The sequence below is a fragment of the Herpailurus yagouaroundi genome, unplaced genomic scaffold (assembly GCF_014898765.1).
Source record: "Herpailurus yagouaroundi ecotype Mexico unplaced genomic scaffold, PumYag 166, whole genome shotgun sequence".
In the NCBI taxonomy this organism is placed as follows: Eukaryota; Metazoa; Chordata; class Mammalia; order Carnivora; family Felidae; genus Herpailurus; species Herpailurus yagouaroundi.
Window position 1 is genome coordinate 37,479,715 of NW_024412407.1, and position 24,156 is coordinate 37,503,870.

The following is a 24,156-nucleotide window of genomic DNA, read 5'->3' on the forward strand; positions in this document are numbered from 1 at the left end:
ATATAAATAATAATTATTTATATATATAATAATAATATATGTACAGTTAAAACTTCATGGCCAGAAAAACTTCCCTTCTTCTAAGTAACTTCTAGGCATTAATCTTATAAATAATCTTATTTTTATTTTTTCTCTAGTTAGCTGAGTGTCAGACTTTACTTTTCAATACAGTAATTACATAAGATCTCATGGCAGGTATTTTGTTTACTAATTTTCCCTTGGGGACACCTTGTACCTATTTCTTTTTCCCCTTCTGTTATCTCCTTCCCTCTGCATTCTTTGTCAAATTCACTTAAAATAATCTTTCATTGGGGCGCCTGGGTGGCCAGTCGGTTGAGCGTCCGACTTCAGCTCAGGTCACGATCTCGCGGTCCGTGAGTTCGAGCCCCGCGTCGGGCTCTGGGCTGACGGCTCGGAGCCTGGAGCCTGTTTCCGATTCTGTGTCTCCCTCTCTCTCTGCCCCTCCCCCGTTCATGCTCTGTCTCTCTCTGTCGCAAAAATAAATAAACGTTGAAAAAAAAATAATTAAAAAAAAAATCTTTCATTTTAAAATTTCTTTCCTTACACACCTCACCTAATTTTAAAAGTGAGGTAAAGAATAAACAAAACAACCTGGGAGGCATTGCCCAGGAATTACTCAGATCCTCCTTCTCTTCTTCGGCTGCCTTTATTCACACACCATTCCTGAGGCTTTCCCTCCACCTTCACTCCTCTGTTCTGTGTTGTTTCTGTCACTGCCTTCCATCAGCTTTCTCCCCCCCCACCCCACAAAATATACAGAGACGCTGAAAAATAATTGTGACATAGTGACAGAGAGAAAAGAACGGAGGAGAGTGAGTTCAAATGACACTTTTTTTGCAAATCTTTGCTCTGGTCTTAGCAGCCCAGTAAGTAACTTCTGAAAATTTACAGTTAAATGAAATCAAATATGTAAATGTAAGGTTCGTAGGCATTCAAAAGCCTTTGTAATTATTGTAAACGTTTTCTTGGTCAATTAGCAGAAATTTTCGGGAAGTATGAAACGTTACAATCAGCTTGTTTTTTTTGTGGTTTCTACGTTCTCTAGGTCTTGGGTAATTGGTTGAGATATAAAAATATCGCGTTTAGTCTTCTTGGAAATTGCCAAGAATATGTTGGGCTTACTTCCTGATTCACGAATGCTTAAAACTGTACATTTAACACCAGAAATAGGAAAGCTGAAATGTAAGCCTCAGGTGACATTCCTTTCCTATAGCTCAGCCTCTGGACTTTCTTTGGTTTTTGTTTTCCTTTTAATGATTGTAATACAACTTTTTTTCTTTTCTTTTCTTTTCTTTTCTTTTCTTTTCTTTTCTTTTCTTTTCTTTTCTTTTTCTTTTTTTTATCGTTGATAACACTAGCCAAAAGCTGAGGGTCTTAGGTCCAGATCTATGTTGCATAAAAATATATTTGCCTTTATTTGTATCACTCTAACGTGGCTTGGAGGGTGTAAACATGCTGGGTAAGTACAGTTTCTCGGGGTCTACCCACTGATGCAGCCAGGTGCCCCTTTGCTCATCACCCTACAGGCCTCGTCATTGGCACGTTATTTCTGTTTTTATATTTTATTGTCCCTCTTTTCTTGTCTTGGTAGAGTAAAACTAAAAAAGTCCTCTACTGCGAATGTTGTGAGAAGTTTGAATTACGAATAAATTTTTTTTATTTGTTTACTATTTTGGAGATTAAGAGGCACTTTTCCATAGGTTACCTTTTTTTATTTTATATTTTTTTTAAATCAATTTTTTTTTAATTTTTTTTTTCAACGTTTATTTATTTTTGGGACAGAGAGAGACAGAGCATGAACGGGGGAGGGGCAGAGAGAGAGGGAGACACAGAATCAGAAACAGGCTCCAGGCTCTGAGCCATCAGCCCAGAGCCTGACGCGGGGCTCGAACTCCCGGACCGCGAGATCGTGACCTGGCTGAAGTCGGACGCTTAACCGACTGCGCCACCCAGGCGCCCCTACCTTTTTTTATTTTAAAGCAAATTTCTAAGCTGTCTTGGACACTGAAATTGTCAGTGAATATCCACGGGGAAAGTCATTGTCCTAGGCTTTGTGGAGCAGTCTTAGGTTTTAGCTATCTAACCTTTGTTCATTAGTGTGTAGAACAACTTTCCTAACTCCAATATACACCAGCCCACATTCCTTTCCCTCTTTCTTGTTTCGCTTTTTTTCCATTACACTTATCATTCTCTGACCACCCCCCACCCCCCCACACTCACACACACAGGGAGGCATTTTTGTCATGTATCCCCCAAAGAATGTATTCCTTGGCTCTAAAATAGTGACTGACATAGAGTTACCATCCAATAGATATTTGGTAAGTGAATTAAAGGGTATTTTCATCCTGATATTGCACGTGTAGAAAGAGAAAGTTAAGGAACGTGGGGACTTTTCTGTGTTCACACTTCTTGTAAAAAGCAGTATCGTTTCCTAGTTCCCAAGTATCTTTTCCTGGTCCCCAAGTTCTTTCCCAAGTTATAAAGTCTTCCACATTTAAGTATTGTCCAGACTCCATTTCAGTTTATAGCTGAAGAATGAGTAAAAGACACTAGAATCACAACGACAAGGTATAGATTCGATAGGAAATCAGTCGAATTCATCACATTGTGGATAAAATTGTTTAATATATAATGAGGGCTAGTGGATATGTATGAGAGGAAGACCAAAGGAAAATCACGTTGACTATTATGAATGCAATAATGATGTCTTTAAACTGAAAACAAATAAAGGAAGGGAAAATTTTGCAGCTGGTGGTATCTTTTTTACAGACTTCTTAAGGCACGTCACCTTTTCACTAACCCCTAGTACATTTATTGGTGATATCCTGTTCCCTTTAAGTCTTCCGCATGAAGATTGTTGGTTCACCTCTGACTTACTAGCTTTCTACAAATACACCAAATACTGTTTATCTTTGGAAAAGGCTAGGATTTCCTGTCATGAAAAAAAACATTATTAATATTTTTTTTCGTTTTCAGCAAGCTTAAATATGTGGACTGAAAAGTGCAGTGCTTTATTAAAAATTAATGAACTACACAATGCATAGCTATCAGACTACAGCCGTGGCAAAGCCTTTTGTTAGACAGTAGAGAAGATAAAGGGAAACGTGTCAAATATCAACCGTCACACTGAGTTTATCACGCACATGCCCACAAAATATCTGTAAAGGTAAATAAGAATCAAATGGAATCCGTAAGCCTCTTGAGTTAAGATTTGAAGCAAAGGCAAAGAGAAAGGAAAGGAATACTTTTGTTGGGCAGGGCAAACATCTAAAAGCTATGGAAGTATGAGTGAGTATGGCGTGATCCAAGAAAGCAAAGTGATCAAGCATATTCGAACTGAGGGTTCGTGTCACAATATATTGGGATATAAGGTATCCTATTTTTTTTTAATTTTTTTTCAACGTTTATTTATTTTTGGGGGGACAGAGAGAGACAGAGCATGAACGGGGGAGGGTCAGAGAGAGAGGGAGACACAGAATCGGAAACAGGCTCCAGGCTCTGAGCCATCAGCCCAGAGCCTGACGCGGGGCTCGAACTCACGGACCGCGAGATCGTGACCTGGCTGAAGTCGGACGCTTAACCGACTGCGCCACCCAGGCGTCCCAAGGTATCCTATTAAAATCACTACTAAACGTATCTTGAAGGGGTAACTAATTAATTATTTAAATATATATTTATTGATCTCTGTATGTGTATAGTATTCTATTTTCCGGGATAACGTGGTGAGCAAAACATACAACAGTTGTGCTCTTATGGATCTTATAATCTGGTGGAGGGCGATGAACACAAATAGCAAAGAGGCAAAAGAAAGAAAAAAGCAAGATAATTTCAGATCGTAGGTGCAATGTAAAAAATAGTGTAATAGATCTTTAGGGGCGGAGCTTGGGACAGGCCCTTGTGTTCATTTCACTGGACAAGTAAATGCTGCTCTGAGAGTTAAGGCAATCAATCTGTCAGCATAGCCCTTTATTGGAAGCAGGATATTTGATTATCCGGATTGGTTGAATATACATTTCAAAATAAATTCTATCATGTATTTATCCTCCAGCTCCTCCTTGTGGCCATTTTCTTTTTCTCTCTGCTTTTATCTTTAGGTCTTTGATGCCTGCGGATTTAATCTTGACTTTTCTCCTTCCCTTTTTGTAAATAGTGTTGAATGAATTTCCATTTTGCCCATTCTCTAAATACTATCCAATTAAGACCCCTCTTTAAAAGTGTTCTCTGAGATGGGCACATAATATGTGGGAATGGAATGATCATTGAAGAGTGGAGTTAGAGTATCTGATTGTGTAAACTCTATTTCTTTTAATGTATCCCAAATCAACAATACTTCCATATTTGATACGTGCCTCCCCTTATTTCCCACAATGAACAGTACAGTCTGGGGGATTTAATTCATGTGACAGCAACACGAGAAGTCAAAGTTGATTCTGAGTTTTGGGCTAAGTGAAGTTTTCATTTACTGAAATGGAGAAGCATGCAGTGACACAGCTGGAAAAGCGCTGTTTATTTTTTTGAGGTGTTAAGTTTGAAACTCCTATAGCATATCTAAATAAATATTCCAAGTCGTCAGTCATATGTACGGACCTGGTGATCAAACCCTGGCCTGAAGACATAGGTTTGGAGATCACCTATGTATGGCTGTCAATATCCCCGGATGAGCACAAACAGGACAGAGGGCCAGGAACTGAACTTTGGGCCACAGCAGTATTTTGAAGTCAGATAAGGAGGAACCAGCAAATCTGAGGGAGTATTAAGTAGTGAAGTAGAAAGAAAAACAAGATAATGGTGTCCTGTAGAACAGAGTATTTTGAATTTTTTTTTAACGTTTATTTATTTTTGAGACAGAGAGAGACAGAGCATGAACGGGGGAGGGGCAGAGAGAGAGGGAGACACAGAATCGGAAGCAGGCTCCAGGCTCTGAGCCATCAGCCCAGAGCCCCACACGGGGCTCGAACTCACGGACCGCGAGATCGTGACCTGAGCTGAAGTCGAACGCTTAACCGACTGAGCCACCCAGGCGCCCCTAGAACAGAGTATTTTGGAGAAGAATTTTAAGTTAAAGGGAACAACCAATTATATCAAACACTGCTGATAGGCCGAGCAAAATGAAACTGGGGAAAGAGTCACTAGATGGGTTAATGTGGAGGTTGATGGTGATTTAGGAATGCTTTTGCAGATAAAGTGAGGGGAAAAGCCTGATTAAAGTGGATTCGGGAAAAGTAGGAAGAGATAGAAGGCATACAGAGCTTTTTGAACTCCTTTGTTGTTAAAAGAATTTGAGAAAGGGGGTTATTGTGTGTATATTTGTGTGTGGAAGGGTGAATGAAACCTTTTTTGCTTATTTTTAAAATGGGGGATAGTATATCCTACGTGTAAATTAAGGTGAGTGAACCAGGAGAGATGAAACAAGTTAAAAATCTTTGAATACTAAGATGGAATGGATTCAAGTATGTATAGATGGAGATTGACCATGGATAAGAGTTTGTACAATTTGTACAAATGGTTGTACAAATGGATAGTGCTTGAAAATGATATTGTTTGACATACAGATACGACTTTCTTTCCTTCCTTCTTTCCTTCCTTCCTTCCTTCCTTCCTTCCTTCCTTCCTTCCTTCCTCTCTCTTTCTCTTTCTTCTTTCTTTCTTTCTTTCTTTCTTTCTTTCTTTCTTTCTTTCCTTCTTTCTTTCTTTCTTCTTTCAGTATATTTGGTCAGTGGAACAGAGGAAATGTACTTTTGATGTTTATATTTTCTCAGGATAAAAGGAAGTAGGTCATCAATTGAATTTGAAGAAAGAGAGAAGAAATTTGAGAACTGAGAAATGAGGAACTGGGAATAATCTTCTAGGAAATTCACAGAATAGATTGGTGAGCAACCACGCTGAGAAGTTATAATTTAAAAATATAAAGTAAACCCAGTTGATACGGTCACAGTCAGCTTTGTATGCAAGGGGGAGAGTAGGTAGAGTTGAATTTGACCAGGCTGCATCTTCCAGATGTGTGTGATAAATGAAGGAATAAGCAATGAATTTGTAGTTGTACGTAAGGAAATGATTATTATAATTGACCCTCACAAATGGCCCAAGTCAGAAATGGGAAAAGAGACATGAGCGATTCATGACAAAAAAGAGGTGGTATGGTCACCAAACTTGATATCCTCGTGGGCATCAAAGCACTGAAGGCTATAGAATCGCCACAGAGAGAGGGCTGGAAAGATAAGAGGTGGAGGTTAGAGAAGAGAATTTCTACAACAGAAGAATTAGAGGAGGTGCTTATATTGGCATTGAAATTGTCAAGAGTGGGGCGCCTGGGTGGCGCAGTCGGTTAAGCGTCCGACTTCAGCCAGGTCACCATCTCACAGTCCGTGAGTTCGAGCCCCGCGTCGGGCTCTGGGCTGATGGCTCGGAGCCTGGAGCCTGTTTCCAGTTCTGTGTCTCCCTCTCTCTCTGCCCCTCCCCCGTTCATGCTCTGTCTCTCTCTGTCCCAAAAATAAATAAACGTTGAAAAGAAAAATTAAAAAAAAAAAAAAAAAAAAAAAAAGAAATTGTCAAGAGTAGCCGAGTGCTGCCCAGTAGGATTTTCTGCCATAATGGAAGTGTTGTATATTTGCTGATGTGTAAGGAGTATGACTGAGGAAATGAGTTTTCATTAAAAAATTTTTTCTTCATGTTTATTTTTCAGAGAGTGAGAAGGAGAGCAGGAGAAGGGCAGAGAGAGAGAGAGAGTAAGGTAATCCACAGCAGGCTCCGCACTGTCAGTGCAAAGCCTGATGTGGGGCTCGAACCCACAAACCATGAGATCATGAGCCGAGCCGAAGTCAGATGCTCGACTGACTGAGCCACCGAGCTGCCCCCCTGAGTTTTTGCTTTCATTAATTTAAATTTAAATAGTCACGTGAGACTAGTAAATACAATATTGGAGAGCATAGTTTTCAAGTATGATCACAGTGGGGGGATGCCAGGTGGTGTAGTCGATTACCGAGGTTATTCCGGGAACTGAGAGTCCAGTATATTGGAATTATCATCTACATAGATATTGGAATCAGTGCTAATCATGACAAGAGTCGAGATTTAAGAGATTCAAGACTATTGAAAAAATGGGAAGGAAATGAGGAGAAATTTGGCATATGACTATAGTAAGGTGTGGTATATAATAGCGTAATCTGTTCAAAATGAGCTAGAGAGATGCTGGAAGTTTTGAGGGAGATAAGTATAAACAGTGGTTTCTAAACTAATACAATTATAAAGTAATAATAGATAATAAAGCCTTTTAGCATCATAATAGCAGAAAATGTGTAAGACGTGTAACCAATCCTTTTTCTTTTTTTTTTTTTTTCAAGTTTGTTTATTTATTTTGAGAAAGAGAGAGAGAATGGAGGCGGGGGGAGGGGGAGGTGCAGAGAGAGAGAGAGGGAAAGAGAGAATCCTAAGCAGGGTTTATACTGTCACCAGGGAGCCTGACAGGGGGCTGGATCTCAAGAACTGCGAGATCATGACAGAGCCAAAACCGAATCAGATGCTTAACCGATGGAGCCACCCAGGCACACCGATCATTTTTCTCATAGAAATTATTAGCCACCAAGTGGGATTCCGCATCACGGTTTAAAAATTTTTTTTTTCCAACGTTTATTTATTTTTGGGACAGAGAGAGACAGAGCATGAACGGGCGAGGGGCAGAGAGAGAGGGAGACACAGAATCGGAAACAGGCTCCAGGCTCTGAGCCATCAGCCCAGAGCCCGACGCGGGGCTCGAACTCACGGACCGCGAGATCGTGACCTGGCTGAAGTCGGACGCTTAACCGACTGCGCCACCCAGGCGCCCACGCATCACAGTTTTAAAACCCAAGTATAATTTCATATAATACTGTAAGAGGTTAAATGCTTTCTTAGGGAACTTGAGGGTATGAAAGAATCAGGGCAATGAAAATGAATACTCAGCCTTTGCAGAATGTGGTGAAAGAGAAAGACCAAAGGAGAGAGAGAAAAACATCCTGAGTTTTCGTTTTTGTAATCACCTGTTTAATTTAACTTTTCTTCGTATCGATGGCCTCTGCCTTTGCCTGTTACATAGAATAGTAAACAGAAACGTAAATTTGTTATTTACTTCCACATGTTTGACAGGGGAGTTTAACTGATTATGACTCAGAACCTCGAGATAATTATTTTTTTGATTGAGCATTGCATCATTTTGAAAAAACAACAACAAACCAAAGAACAGGAACAAGAAATACATGTGCATTCGTGTGTTTAGAGGTCAGACATAAAAGTTTTTGAAGAATCATTATCTTCACATTGTCTTTCTGCAACCTATCGGATATTCATTCACACCCATGAAATACGGGCAGTTTATTCTGGAGAACTTTGACGAAGATAATCTTCACACAGAGGTGGACCTTGAAGGTTCTGGATCAAGTCCTTCAGCCATTTGAAAACAAAAACCTACACCAAAACACCCCCCACCAGTACTGTTATGTAATCTTTTCCTTCTTACCCCAAAGGAAACTTTAGAAAAGATTTCTTAGTTCCCTTGCTCATATATAGACCCCCCAAAAACTTTTTTTTGGGTCCTGTGTGAGTTCCCTCTTGCTGCTTTAGCAAATTCTACAAATAAAGCAGCTTAAACAACGCAACTTTAAGGTCTCTCAGTTCGGTGGGTTATTAATCTGACATGGATCTCACGGGGGTAAATCAAGGCTGTCAGCGGGGCTGTGTTCCTTTCTGAGTGCTCTGTGGGAGCACCCGTTTCCTTTCCTTTGCCTCTTCCTTGGTTCCTGGCCCTCCTCCCCCACCTTCAGCTAGCAATGTTGTCTCTCTCTGCCCGAATCTAGGAAAGGTTCTCCACTTTGAAGGGCTCGTGAGCTTAAATTGGGCCCGGCAGATAACGCAGGATAACTTCCTCATCTCAAACTCTGTCACCTTGGTCACATCTGCGATCCCTGTTGCCATGCTAACTACTCTATTCAGAGGTTCTGGGGAGGGGAGGGTGCACATCTTTGGGGGAGGGCTGTCATTCTGCCTTCCACAGGCTCTCCACAACAATTATTTTTTCAAATATAAATTAGTGAATTTTTATAAGAAGCAATGATGGGATTAGAAGTAAATGCCGTGCCTGGAGTCTGATGCCGATGAACTAAATGACCAACCGTAGGTGAGAGGTGCTGGTTTTTTTCTCATGTTCTTCCAGATAATAGCCAGAACACTTGCTATATCAATTGTCTGCTTTGGGGCCCCTGGGTGGCTCGGTTGGTTAAGCGTCTGATTCTTGACTTTGGCTCAGGTCATGATCTCACAGATGGTGAGATGGAACCCCATGTTGGTCTCTGGGCTGACAGCACGGAGTCTGCTTGGCATTCTCTCTCTCTCCGCCCCCCCCCCCACTCTCAATCTCAAAATAAATAAATTAATTAAAAAAAATCGTCCACTTTCTTGCTCATAGGATGTTGTTGAAACCAAGTATCACAGTGAAATCTTTGTGCAGTGGGTTGACTTCAGTTTTACTGGAAACACCTTTTCAGGGCATTTTGAGTCCTAAGAAAGAGAACATAGAGCTTGGTTATTTTATCAAGTTATTTTTAAGATGAGATGTATATAACTTGTAGCTCAAAGAGGCTTCAAGGCGTAAAGATTCTCTAGAGATTCCCCATTTGCAGTGGTCCCCGTGACTACCCAGCACTGTTTGTTCTTCCGGTTGCCCCAAACTCCAGTCTTCGAAATTTTCAGACCTGAAAGATGGCGTCTATTCTCTAGGAGTTTTAGCTGCCCCACAACAACGACTGTTGGCTGCCCGCAGGTTAAAAACCGACTGAATAAACAAATTAAAAACAGGGGCGCCTGGGTGGCACAGTCGGTTAAGCGTCCGACTTCAGCCAGGTCACGATCTTGCGGTCCGTGAGTTCGAGCCCCGCGTCGGGCTCTGGGCTGATGGCTCAGAGCCTGGAGCCTGTTTCCGATTCTGTGTCTCCCTCTCTCTCTGCTCCTCCCCCGTTCATGCTCTGTCTCTCTCTGTCCCAAAAATAAATAAACGTTGAAAAAAAAAATTTAAAAACAAAACCAAAAGCACCACACCATGAGCCAGCCCTTTTGTCCCCAGAATCTGCCTGCTTTCTTTCACTATCCCGGAACTTCTGGTAGTTGCTTTTTAAATCTCGTCCTGCGTATTAGTTGTTATCTCCAGAGGGATTATTCTGTTTGGAATTTAGCCATGCCAGAGGGACCTGCCATGGGTACGCAGTTTTAACAGCTGTCAATTTCTTCTTTATGTTCCATTGCTGGTACTGCCACTGTCCCCTTGCCACAATCTGTCTTTCTCTGTCACACACACACACACACACACACACACACGTATTCCTTAAAACAGCAGCTAAATGTGGTTGGTCTTTACCTACACAGCTCTTTCTGTCTTGCACGGGTCTATCTGATATGAGTGAGTATAAACCAGATCCAATGTTTTCATACAGGCTTAGCTGGTCTTTGACACATGTAAACACGACAGTCGGACCCTTTACTGAAACATTCAGATCCTCTACCTGAGGATCATGGGAATTCCCCCAGGAAACCGCCATCCGGGCTCTGCTGTGCAGAAAGAACAGAGGGATTGAGATCTTTTTTATTCTGGTTTCTAAAGAGAAAGGTACTTGACTTCTCTTTCTACACACACACACACACACACACAGACACCAGACAAAAACGAAAACAAAAAACAAAAAACTGATTGTCATTCTGTCCTTACAGAGGGGCGGTGGGGTGTGTCTTGGGTCAGTAGAGTGTGTTTATAAAAGCTCCCAGCCTTGAGAAGAACACCCTGTTCCTGAGCCTGAAGACATTGCAACATTAATTGAGTACTTTACAGTAGCGCTTTCTTCTACAATGTCTGAAGAAGTGACTTACGCGACACTCACATTTCAGGATTCTGTTGGAGCAAGAAATAACCGGGACAGAAATAACCTAAGGAAAAGAGGTAGGCGTTCAGAGACAGCAAGATGTTGACCTTGGGGGATGCACAGGTGTTAAATGCTTTGAGGTTGATGCTAAGGAGAGGTGTGCTGCAGAATCTCCGAAACGGAGACAAAGTTGTGGGATGCGTTAAGTGGAATGGATGTTCCCAATTTGGGGGAGAAAACATGTACCTTCCAAGATCTCTTTAAACGTGTGGTATCACTATATTTCTTGAGGCTCTGTGCCATAGTGAAACATATTGGATACGAGAGAAATCGAATCTGGGGATTAATGGATTTCTTTTTAAAAGTGAAGTCGTGATATTGATACCTTGTGAGAGACGCCAGGCAAATATTCTTTTAGAAGTCAGATGGGAGGCTTCTAAAATAGAGAAAGTGGGGGAAATGTCTCTTTTCAAAAGTACAAATAACTGAAGAGAGGAATGGGAAGATGAGTGAGTCAGAAACAGACAGGAGATCATTTCTGTTTTAGAAGTTTAAAAGAACTGTTTTTAGAAGGTGGAAATTCCCAGTATAATTGGTACAATGGAATCAATAATAACAGTATCTGTATAGTATTTTATATGCATTATATCATATTTGTCTCAAAATATAATTGTGAAGTAAATGGAATAATATTAGCAAAGCTGAGGCTGAAAAAAACTAAATGGTTTAGCCAAGTTCCTACAACTAGTATGTGGAGTCCAAACTCAGTTCTAGTCTTTGGCTCATTCCCTTATCCCTTGTTGGAAGAAATATAAATCTCTGTGGTCAGGAATCCAGGTTAGTATATCAGACTATATTCTTAATTTTTAATAATCTGTTGACAGTTCAGGTTGTTGCCCAAATCATCTGATATATAGGAACTACTTTCTCCTCTTTGGCTTTATTTTTAAGTGTGTGTGTGTGTGAGCGTGTGTGTGTGTGTGTGTGTGTGTGTGTGTGCGCACGCGTGCGTGTGCATGGTATTAGGGCGATATGCAAAGAGGACGGGAATTGGTTTGTCATGGGGTCTAATAAAACTGGTTATACATTTTCGTTTATTTGTTTGTTTAAGTTATAGCTGTAATCCTTGAGATAAAAGGAGTTGTGGTTGTGCTGTATGTGACAGTGCACCTGGAAATTTGCATTAATCTGTCTGAAAATGTTGGGCTAGATGCCGTTAGATTCTGAATAAAGAAATATCATAGATTAGACTACATGTTAATTTTGCCTTTCATTCAGTATTCATTCATTACCTACCAGATGCTAAATAGAATGTAATTGATAAAAATAAAATCCATAATAATCCTAGCCTTGGGGAGGTTTTGTGACCTCAAAAACTTGAAGTCTCCCCTATTGTCCAGATCATCCAGAGAAGCATTTTTCACCACATCTCATACATGCATTTGGTAACCTTTTTTTTTTTTTAATGTTTATTTATTTTTGAGACAGAGAGAGAGCATGAACAGGGGAGGGGCAGAGAGAGAGGGAGACACAGAATCCGAAGCAGGCTCCAGGCTCTAAGCTGTCAGCACAGAGCGCGACACGGGGCTCGAACTCACGGACCGTGAGATCATGACCTCAGCCGAAGTCAGACGCTTAACCGACTGAGCCACCCAGGCGCCCCTGCATTTGGTAATCTTAAAGAAGGGTGTTCAATGATATAAAACACAAACCTAAAAATTAGGAGACACTCTTAAAGGGAAAGAGAATGGTGGGAAGAGAAGTGGGGGAGCACTGATGGTAGAGATCTTACTGCACATCATTTTAGGTATTTTTGAGAAAGTAAAGAGAGAAAGAAGAGGGAGATTTTAGGAAGCTGGGGAAGCTTCCTAAGTGGGAGAAATAAAGACTCATGTGCAACTACAATTTCTCTGTTGGCTTTCTTCAGGGTGTCTAGCTCCTTCCCCCATCTGGCGCCAGGCTGCCCTGAGTCTGTTAACTCTTTGTCTGATGCTGCTGATTGGGCTGGTGACCTTGGGGATCATGCGTAAGTATATTTTCATCAAACCCAAGAAAGGTGATTAGGAAACACATTTGTAAACTATGCAGACTCAGGTCTGACAATATTATATGATCACATCTCTTTCATCCTTCCAAGTCTCTAAGCTCAACAACCAAGGGACAGACTTTATGATTATGAGGATTTGGGAAATGGATTTTATCCATTTCCTCCTTAATAAACTAGACTGGATTATGAACACGGCTTTTGTTTTTCTCTTCATTCGTTGGAATGGGGAGCTTCTTTTCTGCATAGATGCACATCCACCTATTATCCCAGTGGTGACCAACAGGGAGCCAACGGAGGGGGACTCAAGGAAAAGCGTGCCGTTTCATTCACCCCAAAGACTTAGTACAAGACTGGCTTAATCTGCTCACTCAAGACCTTTCTAGTGTAGAAACAGCCTGCCTGCTAGAAATGAAAGAGAGATAAAAACAAAGAGGAGAAGTTACCTGGGGGACCTTACCCCGTATATAGAAAGTTGAACCACCTCTGCGTAACAATGGAAGTTCCAGTCCCAATCACAATAGCCCCCCAAAACAGAGTATTCCCTTGGTTCTTTTTTTTAATTTTTTTTTCTCAACGTTTTTATTTTTATTTTTGGGACAGAGAGAGACAGAGCATGAACGGGGGAGGGGCAGAGAGAGAGGGAGACACAGAATCGGAAACAGGCTCCAGGCTCTGAGCCATCAGCCCAGAGCCTGACGCGGGGCTCGAACTCACGGACCGCGAGATCGTGACCTGGCTGAAGTCAGACGCTTAACCGACTGCGCCACCCAGGCGCCCCTATTCCCTTGGTTCTGACCCATCCTTGAACCGCCAGGGTCGGACAGGATAGGGAGTTGTGGACTAACATTAAGTGGAAGAACATCCCGAGAATACACGCTTTGTAGGGTGTCGTTAAGTATATGATGGACAGAGCAGTATTCCCTTTCAGGGGACTTGCAGGCAAGAAAGTTTGTTTTCTGGAGGATGCTAGCACCTTCCATGCTACTTTCTTTCATTTTTACATGTGGAAGATTTCATGGGTAATTAGAATTTAGACATACTGGTTTGAACATTTAACTAGGAGCTAATGATGTGGCTTTATCCTTTTTTCTTTTTAGCCTTCTTTCTTTTAGAAAGAAACATGATGTTCTAGCAGCAGTAACAACTATTCAGTAGCCAGTCATTAGGGATTAGCAGTTGATCTTCTACAATGATGTATATTTTAAAAATGAAGATGCACTGATGCATATTCATTGGTTCACTATAGACGGGTGAAGGGTTTTTTTTTTCCTGAAGGGCAGTGACTCTTAAATTTATTGTGACGATGAATCACCTGAGGTGCTAATTAAAGAGGCCGATTTTTATGGATCCAGGGCCAGAAATAGTCTAGTGTGGCATTAAAATCTGCATTAAAAATGTTTATTTACTGGGGCGCCTGGGTGGCTTGGTCGGTTAAGCGTCCGACTTCGGCTCAGGTCATGATCTCACGGTCCGTGAGTTCGAGCCCTGCGTCGGGCTCTGTGCTGACAGCTCAGAGCCTGGAGCCTGTTTCGGATTCTGTGTCTCCCTCTCTCTCTGCCCCTCCCCTGTTCATGCTCTGTCTCTCTCTGTCTCAAAAATAAACGTTAAAGATTAAAAGAAAATGTTTATTTACTTATTTCAAGAGAGAGAGTAGGGGAGGGGCAGAGATAGAGGGAGAGAGAGAATCCCAAGCAGCCTCCCAGGCTCCACACTCTTACTGCAGAGCGCTGCACAGGGCCCGATCTCGGGAACCGTGAGATCATGATCTGAACTGAAATCCAGAGTTGGACACTCAGCTGACTGAGCTACCCAGGTGCTTCTAAAATCTGCATTAAAAAAAAATATATATATATATATGGATGATTCTGATAAAAGTGGTCTTCACACCATACCTATTGCCTTAAAGGATTCTGTTCCCATGAAAACACCAATTACATGAACCAACTCCAAATAGGAAAAAAAAAAACCACACTAGACTAATGGCAAAATGGCATTGCCTTAGATGAAATATCAAAGATTTATAATCATTAATTCATTCATTTAATACAAGTATAATCAGATGCAAAATCTCAATACAATTATAAAGGATGAGCTCCAAACAATTTGGAATAGCAAGGCAATCGTGTGCGCTTCGTCCATGATGCTTCAATTATTGGGAGCCACTAATACATACGACATGATATAGGAAATATGGCTGTGTTAAAAGAATTACCCCTGGCTGAGAATAAGAGGATATGTGAACATGTATCCTATTATGTCTTGGAGTTTTGCAGACATCTCATGAAATTAACTCAGATTCAGAGAGATTAAGTCAACTGCAAAAGACCATCCACCAACAGCAAGATAACTTCTCCCAGCAGCTGAGCGACTACAGGAATTTTCCCACCGAGGAGGAGCATCTCAAATCCCAGATCTCCAGTCTATTGAAGCGGCAGGAACAGATGGCCATCAAGCTCTGCCAAGAGCTGATCATTCGCACTTCAGGTAATCAGGACCTACCGTCAGGTCAAATCTGTTGCCCCAGTGGGCACTGATCACGTGAGCCACCTTGCAGTATGAGAAAGTTATGTTATCCAAAGGCTCCTAATGATGTCGCCCTACATTTCCAGGGGACGAGGGAAGATAGGAATTTATTTAACATTTCTGCAAACACAGAGGTGAATTTGGGGAGCATCTTGCAATGATCCCAACCTGGATTCTTCAGCCTCTTAATGTGTGAACCATTTTCAGGTGATGCTGATGTTATAAGAAGTTAAAAGTGTAGCTGGTAACTCTGAGGCCAGAAGACTGAGCCCTGGAAGGAGAATTTTGATCACTGTTGCCCCAGCCCGTATATCGGGGGTGGTTTCATTTTCACAGGCTCCTAACGCGGTATGTTTTCAGAATGCTGGGTCTCAGACCCTATCGTCAAGTTCAATTACTGAGTTCCCCAATCCTTTCCCAGTCACGCCAGGATTACTTAATTTGTGCTAATGGGTGTCATTTCTTTCTCAGACCACAGATGCAATCCCTGCCCTAAAATGTGGCGATGGTACCAAAACAGCTGCTATTATTTTGCAACAAATGAGGAAAATACCTGGATTAACAGCAGAAATAACTGTCTGGACCAGAATTCCACCCTGGTGAAGATAGATAGCTTGGAGGAAAAGGTCTGGCTGAATTTCTTTCCCTGGTTATATAGACATTATTCGTACGATGGAAAGTAGATACATGGACTTTCTGACTCACACAGTGGCAATTCGGGCATTTTGAAGGAGAATGAATACCTTAACGTCTGCAAACCAGAATGTGGCTCTCCCATGATATTTTCCTCGTTGTCTCTCTCAGGATTTTCTGAAGTCACAGCCATTACCCAAGTTTTCTTTCTTCTGGTTGGGCTTATCATGGGATCCATCTGGAAAGAGCTGGCTGTGGGAGGATGGCTCCATTCCGTCTCCATCCTTGTAAGTTTCAACTGTCGGGGTGACGGGGGGGGGGGGGGGGGGGGGGAAAGCAAGCGAGGAATACTAAGAAATGGAACACTAGGAAAATCAATGTTAACTGTAAGAATTATAAATCTAGATACAAAAATAAAAGAGTACAACGTACGAAGAAAAGAGAGCTTCAGGAAGAACTATTGAGAGCAAGACTACCTAATTTCATGTATGTGACAAACTCATGGCAAAACATGGAAGCTTTTCTATTAGTTGAAATTTCTTCTTTTTAATTTAAAAAGCAAATAATACGCTTTGTTTGAAGCAGTTTATAAATATTAGCCCTATGATAAAAGCACTGTTATAGTCCTATTTAAGGGATGAAACAATTGCCATAGAGAGATTAAATAACTTGCCTGAGGTCACTGAGCTCCTAAGTGGCAAAATCAGGACCGAGTGCTTTTGTGATCATGACCTTGGGCTCTCTGCTACCCTGGCTGCCCAACACTTACAGTCCAGAGGGTGGTGTTTATCATGGACATACATTAACACATTTACTTAAATTCCAATTGTCAACCACTTTCTAACAGCAAGTATGTCTAAACTGGCAAATCAGTTTAATAATTAGTTTTTTTGATGGAATTTACCAATTAGATTATATGGCAAATGTTTTTCATGACTTAAAATGAGCTGAATCCGCAGCTTCAAGGTTTTGAGGAAATATTTAGTGTACCTATAGAATACATGATACTTTGAAAATTACAGTTTTTGCAACTATTTAAAGTTGTGAAAAAATAGATGTCAAAAATATGTCAAGGAACACAGTCTTACAAAATTCTCTTAGTGATTACAAATCAAATATTTTGAGGAACACAGCTCATCACAACTATATCAAGACGATACAGTTGTATTTGTACTTTTAAAAAAATTTTTTTAACGTTTGTTTATTTTTGAGACAGAGAGAGACAGAGCATGAATGGGGGAGGGTCAGAGAGAGGGAGACACAGAATCTGAAACAGGCTCCAGGCTCTGAGCAGTCAGCACAGAGCCCAATGCGGGGCTCAAACTCACGGACCACAAGATCATGACCTGAGCCGAAGTCGGCCGCTTAACCGACTGAGCCGCCCAGGCGCCCCTGTACTTTTAATATAATACGTGGTATTTGTACATTATGTGAAATGTAAGGTCATTTGGCACATTTCTGGGTGTGGTGGGTTTTTTCTCCACCTCCCTTCCCATCAGGTTATTCACCCATTCACCTCACTCCCGTTTCACTCCTTAATGCATGTTGTCCAAATTTCCTTTTTTAAAAAAATTTTTAATGTTTATTTATTTTTGAGAGACAGAGAGAGAGACAGAGAATGGGCATGGGAGGGACAGAGGGAGAGGCAGACACAGAATCCGAAACAGGCTCCAGGCTCTAAGTGGTCAGCACAGAGACCGATGCGGGGCTCGAACCCACGAACCGTGAGATCATGACCTGAGCTGAAGTCAACCAACGCTCAGCCGACTGAGCCACCCAGGTGTCCCGTCCAGGTTTCCTTAAACTGAGTTATAATCACTCATTTTCCACCAAGGGTACTGTGCTTCAGCAGTGGCTCCCCACATTCCCTGAATAACAAACAATGACAGGTCTGCACTTTTGTCCCCAGATATATGTCATCTTTGTCCATTTCCCACCATTTTGTCAGGGTGGGACACACCATGACAATTTTGCGCTCGCTAATGACCACTACCAGTCATATTAAATCAACTAGTCTGGGTCACCCAAATACTCACGGCGAAGAGCATGTGCAAAGTAATAAAAACACAAAGATGAGAGTCACTTCTTTGCAAATGGAGCCATATTGGGCATGAGATGATTACACACTAATCCAGAGTGTTGCTGCTGGACTGAGGGTTTATAGAACATGCCACCGTACCCTGGGAAGTGCCATTGTTTCCATTTTGGGCTTTACGAAGATGAGTCCCTTCTCCCAAAGGACTTTTCATTATCCCAGGCCCCTCCGCTCACTCCCGGTTAAAATATGGAGGAGATGGTCCCTGCAGCAAGGTGGAGAGTCTGACGTCACTGATGCCCTGAGACTGTGGCTGTTATCACGCAAGGTGCTGGGACTGAGCTTCTGAATCACACAGCCGTTTCCTCCTGAGTGAGGCTAATCTCAGCAAGCGCAGAAGCCAAGAGGAAGATTTAGTAAGCCCGGCCCTGAAGCCAGAAAAGAACACTGCAGTTTATGCAGATCATGCGAGTAAAAAGGCACACAGGAGGTTGAGACCGGCTGAGCATGATTTGTAATGACGTTATTCAAGGGTTACCACCAATTCCTTACGGAGGAACTAGGGACAGGTATCAGAACCACATCTATGTAGTCACTTATGTTCTCCCTTAACCCTTACCGTGTTCTTTCTTCCTCCTCCACACGTGTGTGTATACATATATACATAACACAAAATTATATATACACAAAATTATATTTGTGCATAACAAAATGCAATAAATGTCCACCCAGAACGTGATTTCACTTGTCTGTTTTCCTTCATAAAGTTCCAAAGTAAAGAAATCCTAGTACTTCTAATATCATATGTGCTGGGTAGTTTCTACCACGTTAATGGAGAGGTTACAAATTCTCAACCCAGAACTTAAGTATCCTGCTTAAATAATTCTACCTGGGATTATGATTAACTTGAAATGAAAAACTCAGATATGCCAGCTTGAAGAACTTTGGTACGTTGTGGGGCGCGCCCGGGTGGCTCAGTCGGTTGAGCGTCCTACTTCGGCTCAGGTCATGATCTCACGATTTGTGAGTTCGAGCCCCGCATTGGGCTCTGTGCTGACAGCTCAGAGTCTGGAGCCTGCTTCGGATTCTGTGTCTCCCTCTCTCTCTGCTCTTCCCCCACTCACACTCTGTCTTTCTCTCTCTAAAAAAATAAATAAACATTAACAAAAATTAAATAAAAAAAAAAGAACTTTGAGATGTTGTGGAACCAGAAGTCTCTCAAAGTTCAGATAGATGGCTTTCGGTAACTGAGAACACTGAATTGTGATAAAATTTCAAATATGAAATTTGTCTTTAATTTTAAATGGATGACTTTCCAGATTCAGCCCTGGAGAATACACCCAGATCAATGGATCCAAAGGATGTGCCTATTTTCAGAAAGGAAAGATTTATCTTTCCCGCTGCAGCGCGGAAATTTCTTGGATTTGTGAGAAGACAGCTACATTAGTGAAGATCGAAGATCTGGATTAATACGCATCTTCCGAACTCACCAAGACGTAAGGGACTTGTGATTACGTTCATGTGAAGAAAGAGAAGGCTACCCGACCACAGCCAAAAACATGAAAAGATGACTGTGTACATAAACTATCAGGCAAATAAACTTCACGGAACATCCTCTGCTTCATCGTCTGATGGCTTCTGATCTGATGTTCTGGTGACTGCTGGGGACCTCGGGAGAATAGCCACTGTATGGCCCTGTTATTCTTCTATCTCAGCATCATTTCACTGAATTTCCTCCCTCAAATAAAAGGCTCTTTTCCTGCTCTGTCATCACACATGCACAAGTGCACAGGGGTGACGTTTGAATATTTAGCAGCCAGCAGCCCTGCAACAACATTCAGGAGGCCCCGTTGTGACAGAGATCTGGGGGATTCTGGGATAGGGGTGCTGGCGGCTAGGGCAGCAGCATTATACCAACTGATTTGAAAATATTTTAGTATCTCGGCAAATTGTTTGCTCGTACCCTTTGTACGAGCTTTGTCATATAGGTGGAGTAGCACATCATTTAGTATTTATACTATCATTTTTTTAGATCAGTAATGTTGAGGTTACTGCTTGGGTAATCTGGGTATTAGAACTGTGTGAAGATAGTAGAACCATTGTGTTCTATTTTTCAGAACTTTCCTGCGGCATAGCTGGTCAGCGTCCCTGCACGGTAGTCGCCGAACATCGTAAATCTAGCTTGAACGTTTTTCTGGGACAAAATTGCTTATTCGGTGAAGGAGATGGTTTTTACTTGCTCCTCATATAATTGTGCAGCTGCGTAGAGGCTCGATAGAATGGTAAACTAACCCACAATACTGATCTGGCCAAACCAGAGATCTAGAATTCACTGGAAAAACTGACATGATCAGAGTTCTGAGCTGGGTGCATTTCAGACTACTTTGACAATCCTTTGAAAGAACATCACGCTACATCCAGTAGCCTTTTAATCTCTAAAGATTTAAAATTGAGAGCTGATTGAAATTTTACATAGGCACTAACAGAAACTCTAGAACAAAGGAATCAAAGTCTAATGTGAAAATGTAGTGAAAATTATGAGCAAAATATACGTAAGCACAAATTTGGAAACATAATTATTTCATCATAGTTCAAGTGAGCAGGCTTTACTAATTATCATACAGGACTGAAACACAAGTCTAACACAGATTTAAAAAAGCAACTTTACTCTTTTATTTCTTTAGTAGCTTTCAGTCACTGTCATTTGCACAAAGACAAAATTATTCCTCAAAGGTCAACGCCTCTGCACCTGACTCCCACACATTTGAGTTTTTCTTTATTCCCCTGGGAAAGATCATTTCTTCTTTTATTCCTCTATTTCTAACCATCGAAAGATCTACTATTAGTGTTAAAATATCTTTGTTGGTTATTTTGTTCCTATCAGGAGGTTACAAGTTTCTTCCCTGGTGTCTTGTACCTTTTAACTCTTATCTCCTGTGCACTCTGACTTTCACCCTCACTGAAAGAGGACGTTTCTGTTTCTGACCTCACAGTGGCTCTGGAATTTCACCAGATCGTATTGCTCATAGACGTCTCCCCGCTTCCCTGCCATCATGATGTCATCCCTGGCAGCCTTTGCAGTGGACGAGTAAACCCAAAGGTCTTCTGGAAGATCCTCCAACCCCTTATGTCAGAATAATTTATTCCTTGCTGCTTTCTGATACCTTGGCTTATGTTATGAGACATGCCATATGCCAGGAGTCAATCTCTCTCTCTCCCCACTATTGAAAATTTCTGGGAGATATCACACAACACACACACACACACACACACACACACACACACTGTCAAAAGTCCTGGGGAAAGGCCATGGTTTGTATTTATTTTGGATAACTGTCCTTCCCTCATTGAAGACTTATGTAGTTTCCAAAGCTGTCTTCGTGTAAGATTTATACAGGTAGTCCCCTTAAAAGGACAGATTCCTGGGCTGCACCTCAGGTCTAAAGACTCAGAATGACTGGAGGGCAGGACTGCGGAATCTGCAAGTTTCACAAACGCCACTGGAGATACTTATTAAGTCGGCCTGGATATTCGCCAATGTTTGAATAAATGGCCTCAATACTAGCTTCCCTGAGCAAGCATATTCAAAGGCAAAGGTGGCGGAACCATCCTCAAAGCGAAAACTCTTTCTTTTCTGTCTTTAAAAACATTTTGCTTATTTATTTATTTTTAATTTCATTTTGCCAGCTTTACTGTGATATAATTGACCTATAACATTGTATAAGTTTCAGGTGGATAAGACAACGATTTGATATATGTATTGTGAAATGATTTCCACAAGAAGTTGGAACATTATTTTTAATGTGTAATTACTTTTGAGAGAGAGAGAGAGAGAGGGCGCGCGATCCAGGGAGAGGCAGAGAGAGAGAGAGACCGACGGAGGATCTAAGGCAGATAGCAGAGAACCCAATGTGGGACTCAAACTCACGAACCGTAAGCCAAAGGTGGACACTTAACCAACTGAGCCACCCAGGCCCCCCACAGTAGGTTCAGCTAACACATTCATCACCTCAGTGGATGGCTCTTTCTGCAGTGTTAGCAAAATTAGTTTGGTTCGTGCAGGGCGAATTGGGCCAGGACAGGTCAAAATTGGGACAGAAGTAAGTACAAACCTCAGCTATTTCATTTTTGCGAGCTCGTCCCACAACTCTTTAATGAGAAGACTGGTTGGGGTGGTCAGGATAGACAGGTAAATATGCCACTTGCTTTATCTGGCTTGGTGGGCATACTCAGTTTAGCTGTGCGCTGAAATTATACTGAGAAGCTTTGAAGAAACACTGATGCCTGAGATTATTCCACCTCTTAGGACTCTGATATAGTTGATCGGGGGTGTGATTGGGTTATGGAAAAAAGAACTTAAGCTACCCTTAGGATTCTAATTTTCAGCTAGGGTTGAAAACCACTGGACTGAGATCATTCTAGCGACCATTTTGTTGGCGTAGGGCTACCATATTGGTAAAATAGCCAGGCGTCCATTATGTATGAAGAGAGAAGGTGAGCTAGTCCCATTGGTGAGGAGTCCATGGCCTTGGGACAGTGGGCATGGTGACTGTGATCGGAAGCTAGGGTTGTTGGTATATTCGAAGCTGTATACTGGTTACCCTAAGTGAACCATGCTTGTTATGTTTGCTTATGTGTGGAGAAATAAGAAAGGGCACATTATTAACACTCTTTTCCTCAGGGCAGGTATGATAGTAGTAAAACTGGACAGGAAGAGGATAGAATTAACTTTTTTTTTTTTTAATTTTTTTTTTCAACGTTTATTTATTTTGGGGACAGAGAGAGACAGAGCATGAACGGGGGAGGGGCAGAGAGAGAGGGAGACACAGAATCGGGAAACAGGCTCCAGGCTCCGAGCCATCAGCCCAGAGCCCGACGTGGGGCTCGAACTCCCGGACCCCGAGATCGTGACCTGAGCTGAGGTCGGACGCTGAACCGACTGCGCCACCCAGGCGCCCCTAGAATTAACTTTTTAAAACTGAGAATTCATTGTGAAGCAGAGGACTGAAGAGGTGGTCAAATTTAACAAGACAATCCTGAAGCAAATGGAATTCTGTTCCTCAGGTATGTTAGTCTTGCCAAACAAGTAACTTGAAGAGCTGACATGTTTTTTCCCCCTCTCCTTCAAGGTATATAATATTATCAAGATAATAAAGTGCATCTCCCCTCAGTTTTCTCTAAATATATCTTAGCATGTTTTTCAATAATCAACAAAAACTAGGATTAAAAGTAGAGCATACGGGGCTTGAAACGTACTGGTTCACCCATTAAGCCATTTTTTTTTTAAGTTTATTTATTTTTGAAAGAGAGAGAGTGTGTGCACGTGCACCTGAGTGGGGGAGGGGTGGAGAGAGAGGGAGAGAGAGAATCTCAAGCAGGCTCTGCACCGTCAGCACAGAGCCTGTCACAGGGCTCGAGCCCACAAACCTGAACCGGAATCAAAGTTTCAGACGCTTAACTGACTGTGCAACCCAGGCACCCCCAGTAAGCCATTTTCAGTGGTCTCGCAGATCATTTCTAATATTGTTCCGTATGAATAATCTACGTTCCTCTTTCCGTTTTCGTAGTCATGGGGTCTAACGGCCTTGAAGCAACACCTCTACCTCGATGCCTATTATGTAGCTCCCCAGCGATTCTGGAAAATATTTGACATGAACGGATATTTTTGGCTATCTTGAGGACCAGAAAAATGTGATGTTTCTGTAGGCGATTTTCGTCCATTCTCTGCCTAGAGTATGGAGGTAGAGAAACTTCTCTTCACGTCCAGGTTCACAGTTAGAGGTGAGAGTGCCGTGTGTCCTCTCAGTTGCTCAGCCAGCTGTAAGACAGGGCGAGAGGTGTAATACTAGAAATAGCGAATGAGTGCTATATGTGGAAATACTGAAGGAGTGGTAACGTCGCTTTGGGTCTATTTACCCAAAAGCTGCTCTGTGTTTTCTTCATGTTCTAATTACCTTCTTTGGGTTAGGATGCATGTTCTGCTTGTATACTCAATTGTAATTTTATTTATGGACAGA

The 24,156-nt window shown here is 41.8% G+C and overlaps 1 protein-coding gene across 1 annotated transcript; it reads left to right on the plus strand.

Annotated features, from left to right (window-relative positions):
- The first annotated feature begins 10,781 nt into the window (after window positions 1-10,781).
- Window positions 10,782-19,912, plus strand: CLEC12B (C-type lectin domain family 12 member B). Its single transcript, XM_040488964.1, has 6 exons — window positions 10,782-10,978; window positions 12,829-12,927; window positions 15,214-15,432; window positions 15,943-16,097; window positions 16,276-16,391; window positions 19,459-19,912. The coding sequence occupies exons 1-6, from the start codon at window positions 10,888-10,890 to the stop codon at window positions 19,607-19,609; spliced, it is 831 nt and encodes a 276-aa protein (XP_040344898.1). The 5' UTR covers window positions 10,782-10,887; the 3' UTR covers window positions 19,610-19,912.
- The last annotated feature ends 4,244 nt before the right edge of the window (window positions 19,913-24,156 follow it).

Coding starts and splice junctions, on each gene's coding strand:
- CLEC12B (XM_040488964.1), top strand. CDS start 10,888: ATGTCTGAAGAAGTGACTTACGCGACACTCACATTTCAGGATTCTGTT. Junction 10,979..12,828: donor AAATAACCTAAGGAAAAGAG/GTAGGCGTTCAG, acceptor GGCTTTCTTCAG/GGTGTCTAGCTCCTTCCCCC. Junction 12,928..15,213: donor GGTGACCTTGGGGATCATGC/GTAAGTATATTT, acceptor TATGTCTTGGAG/TTTTGCAGACATCTCATGAA.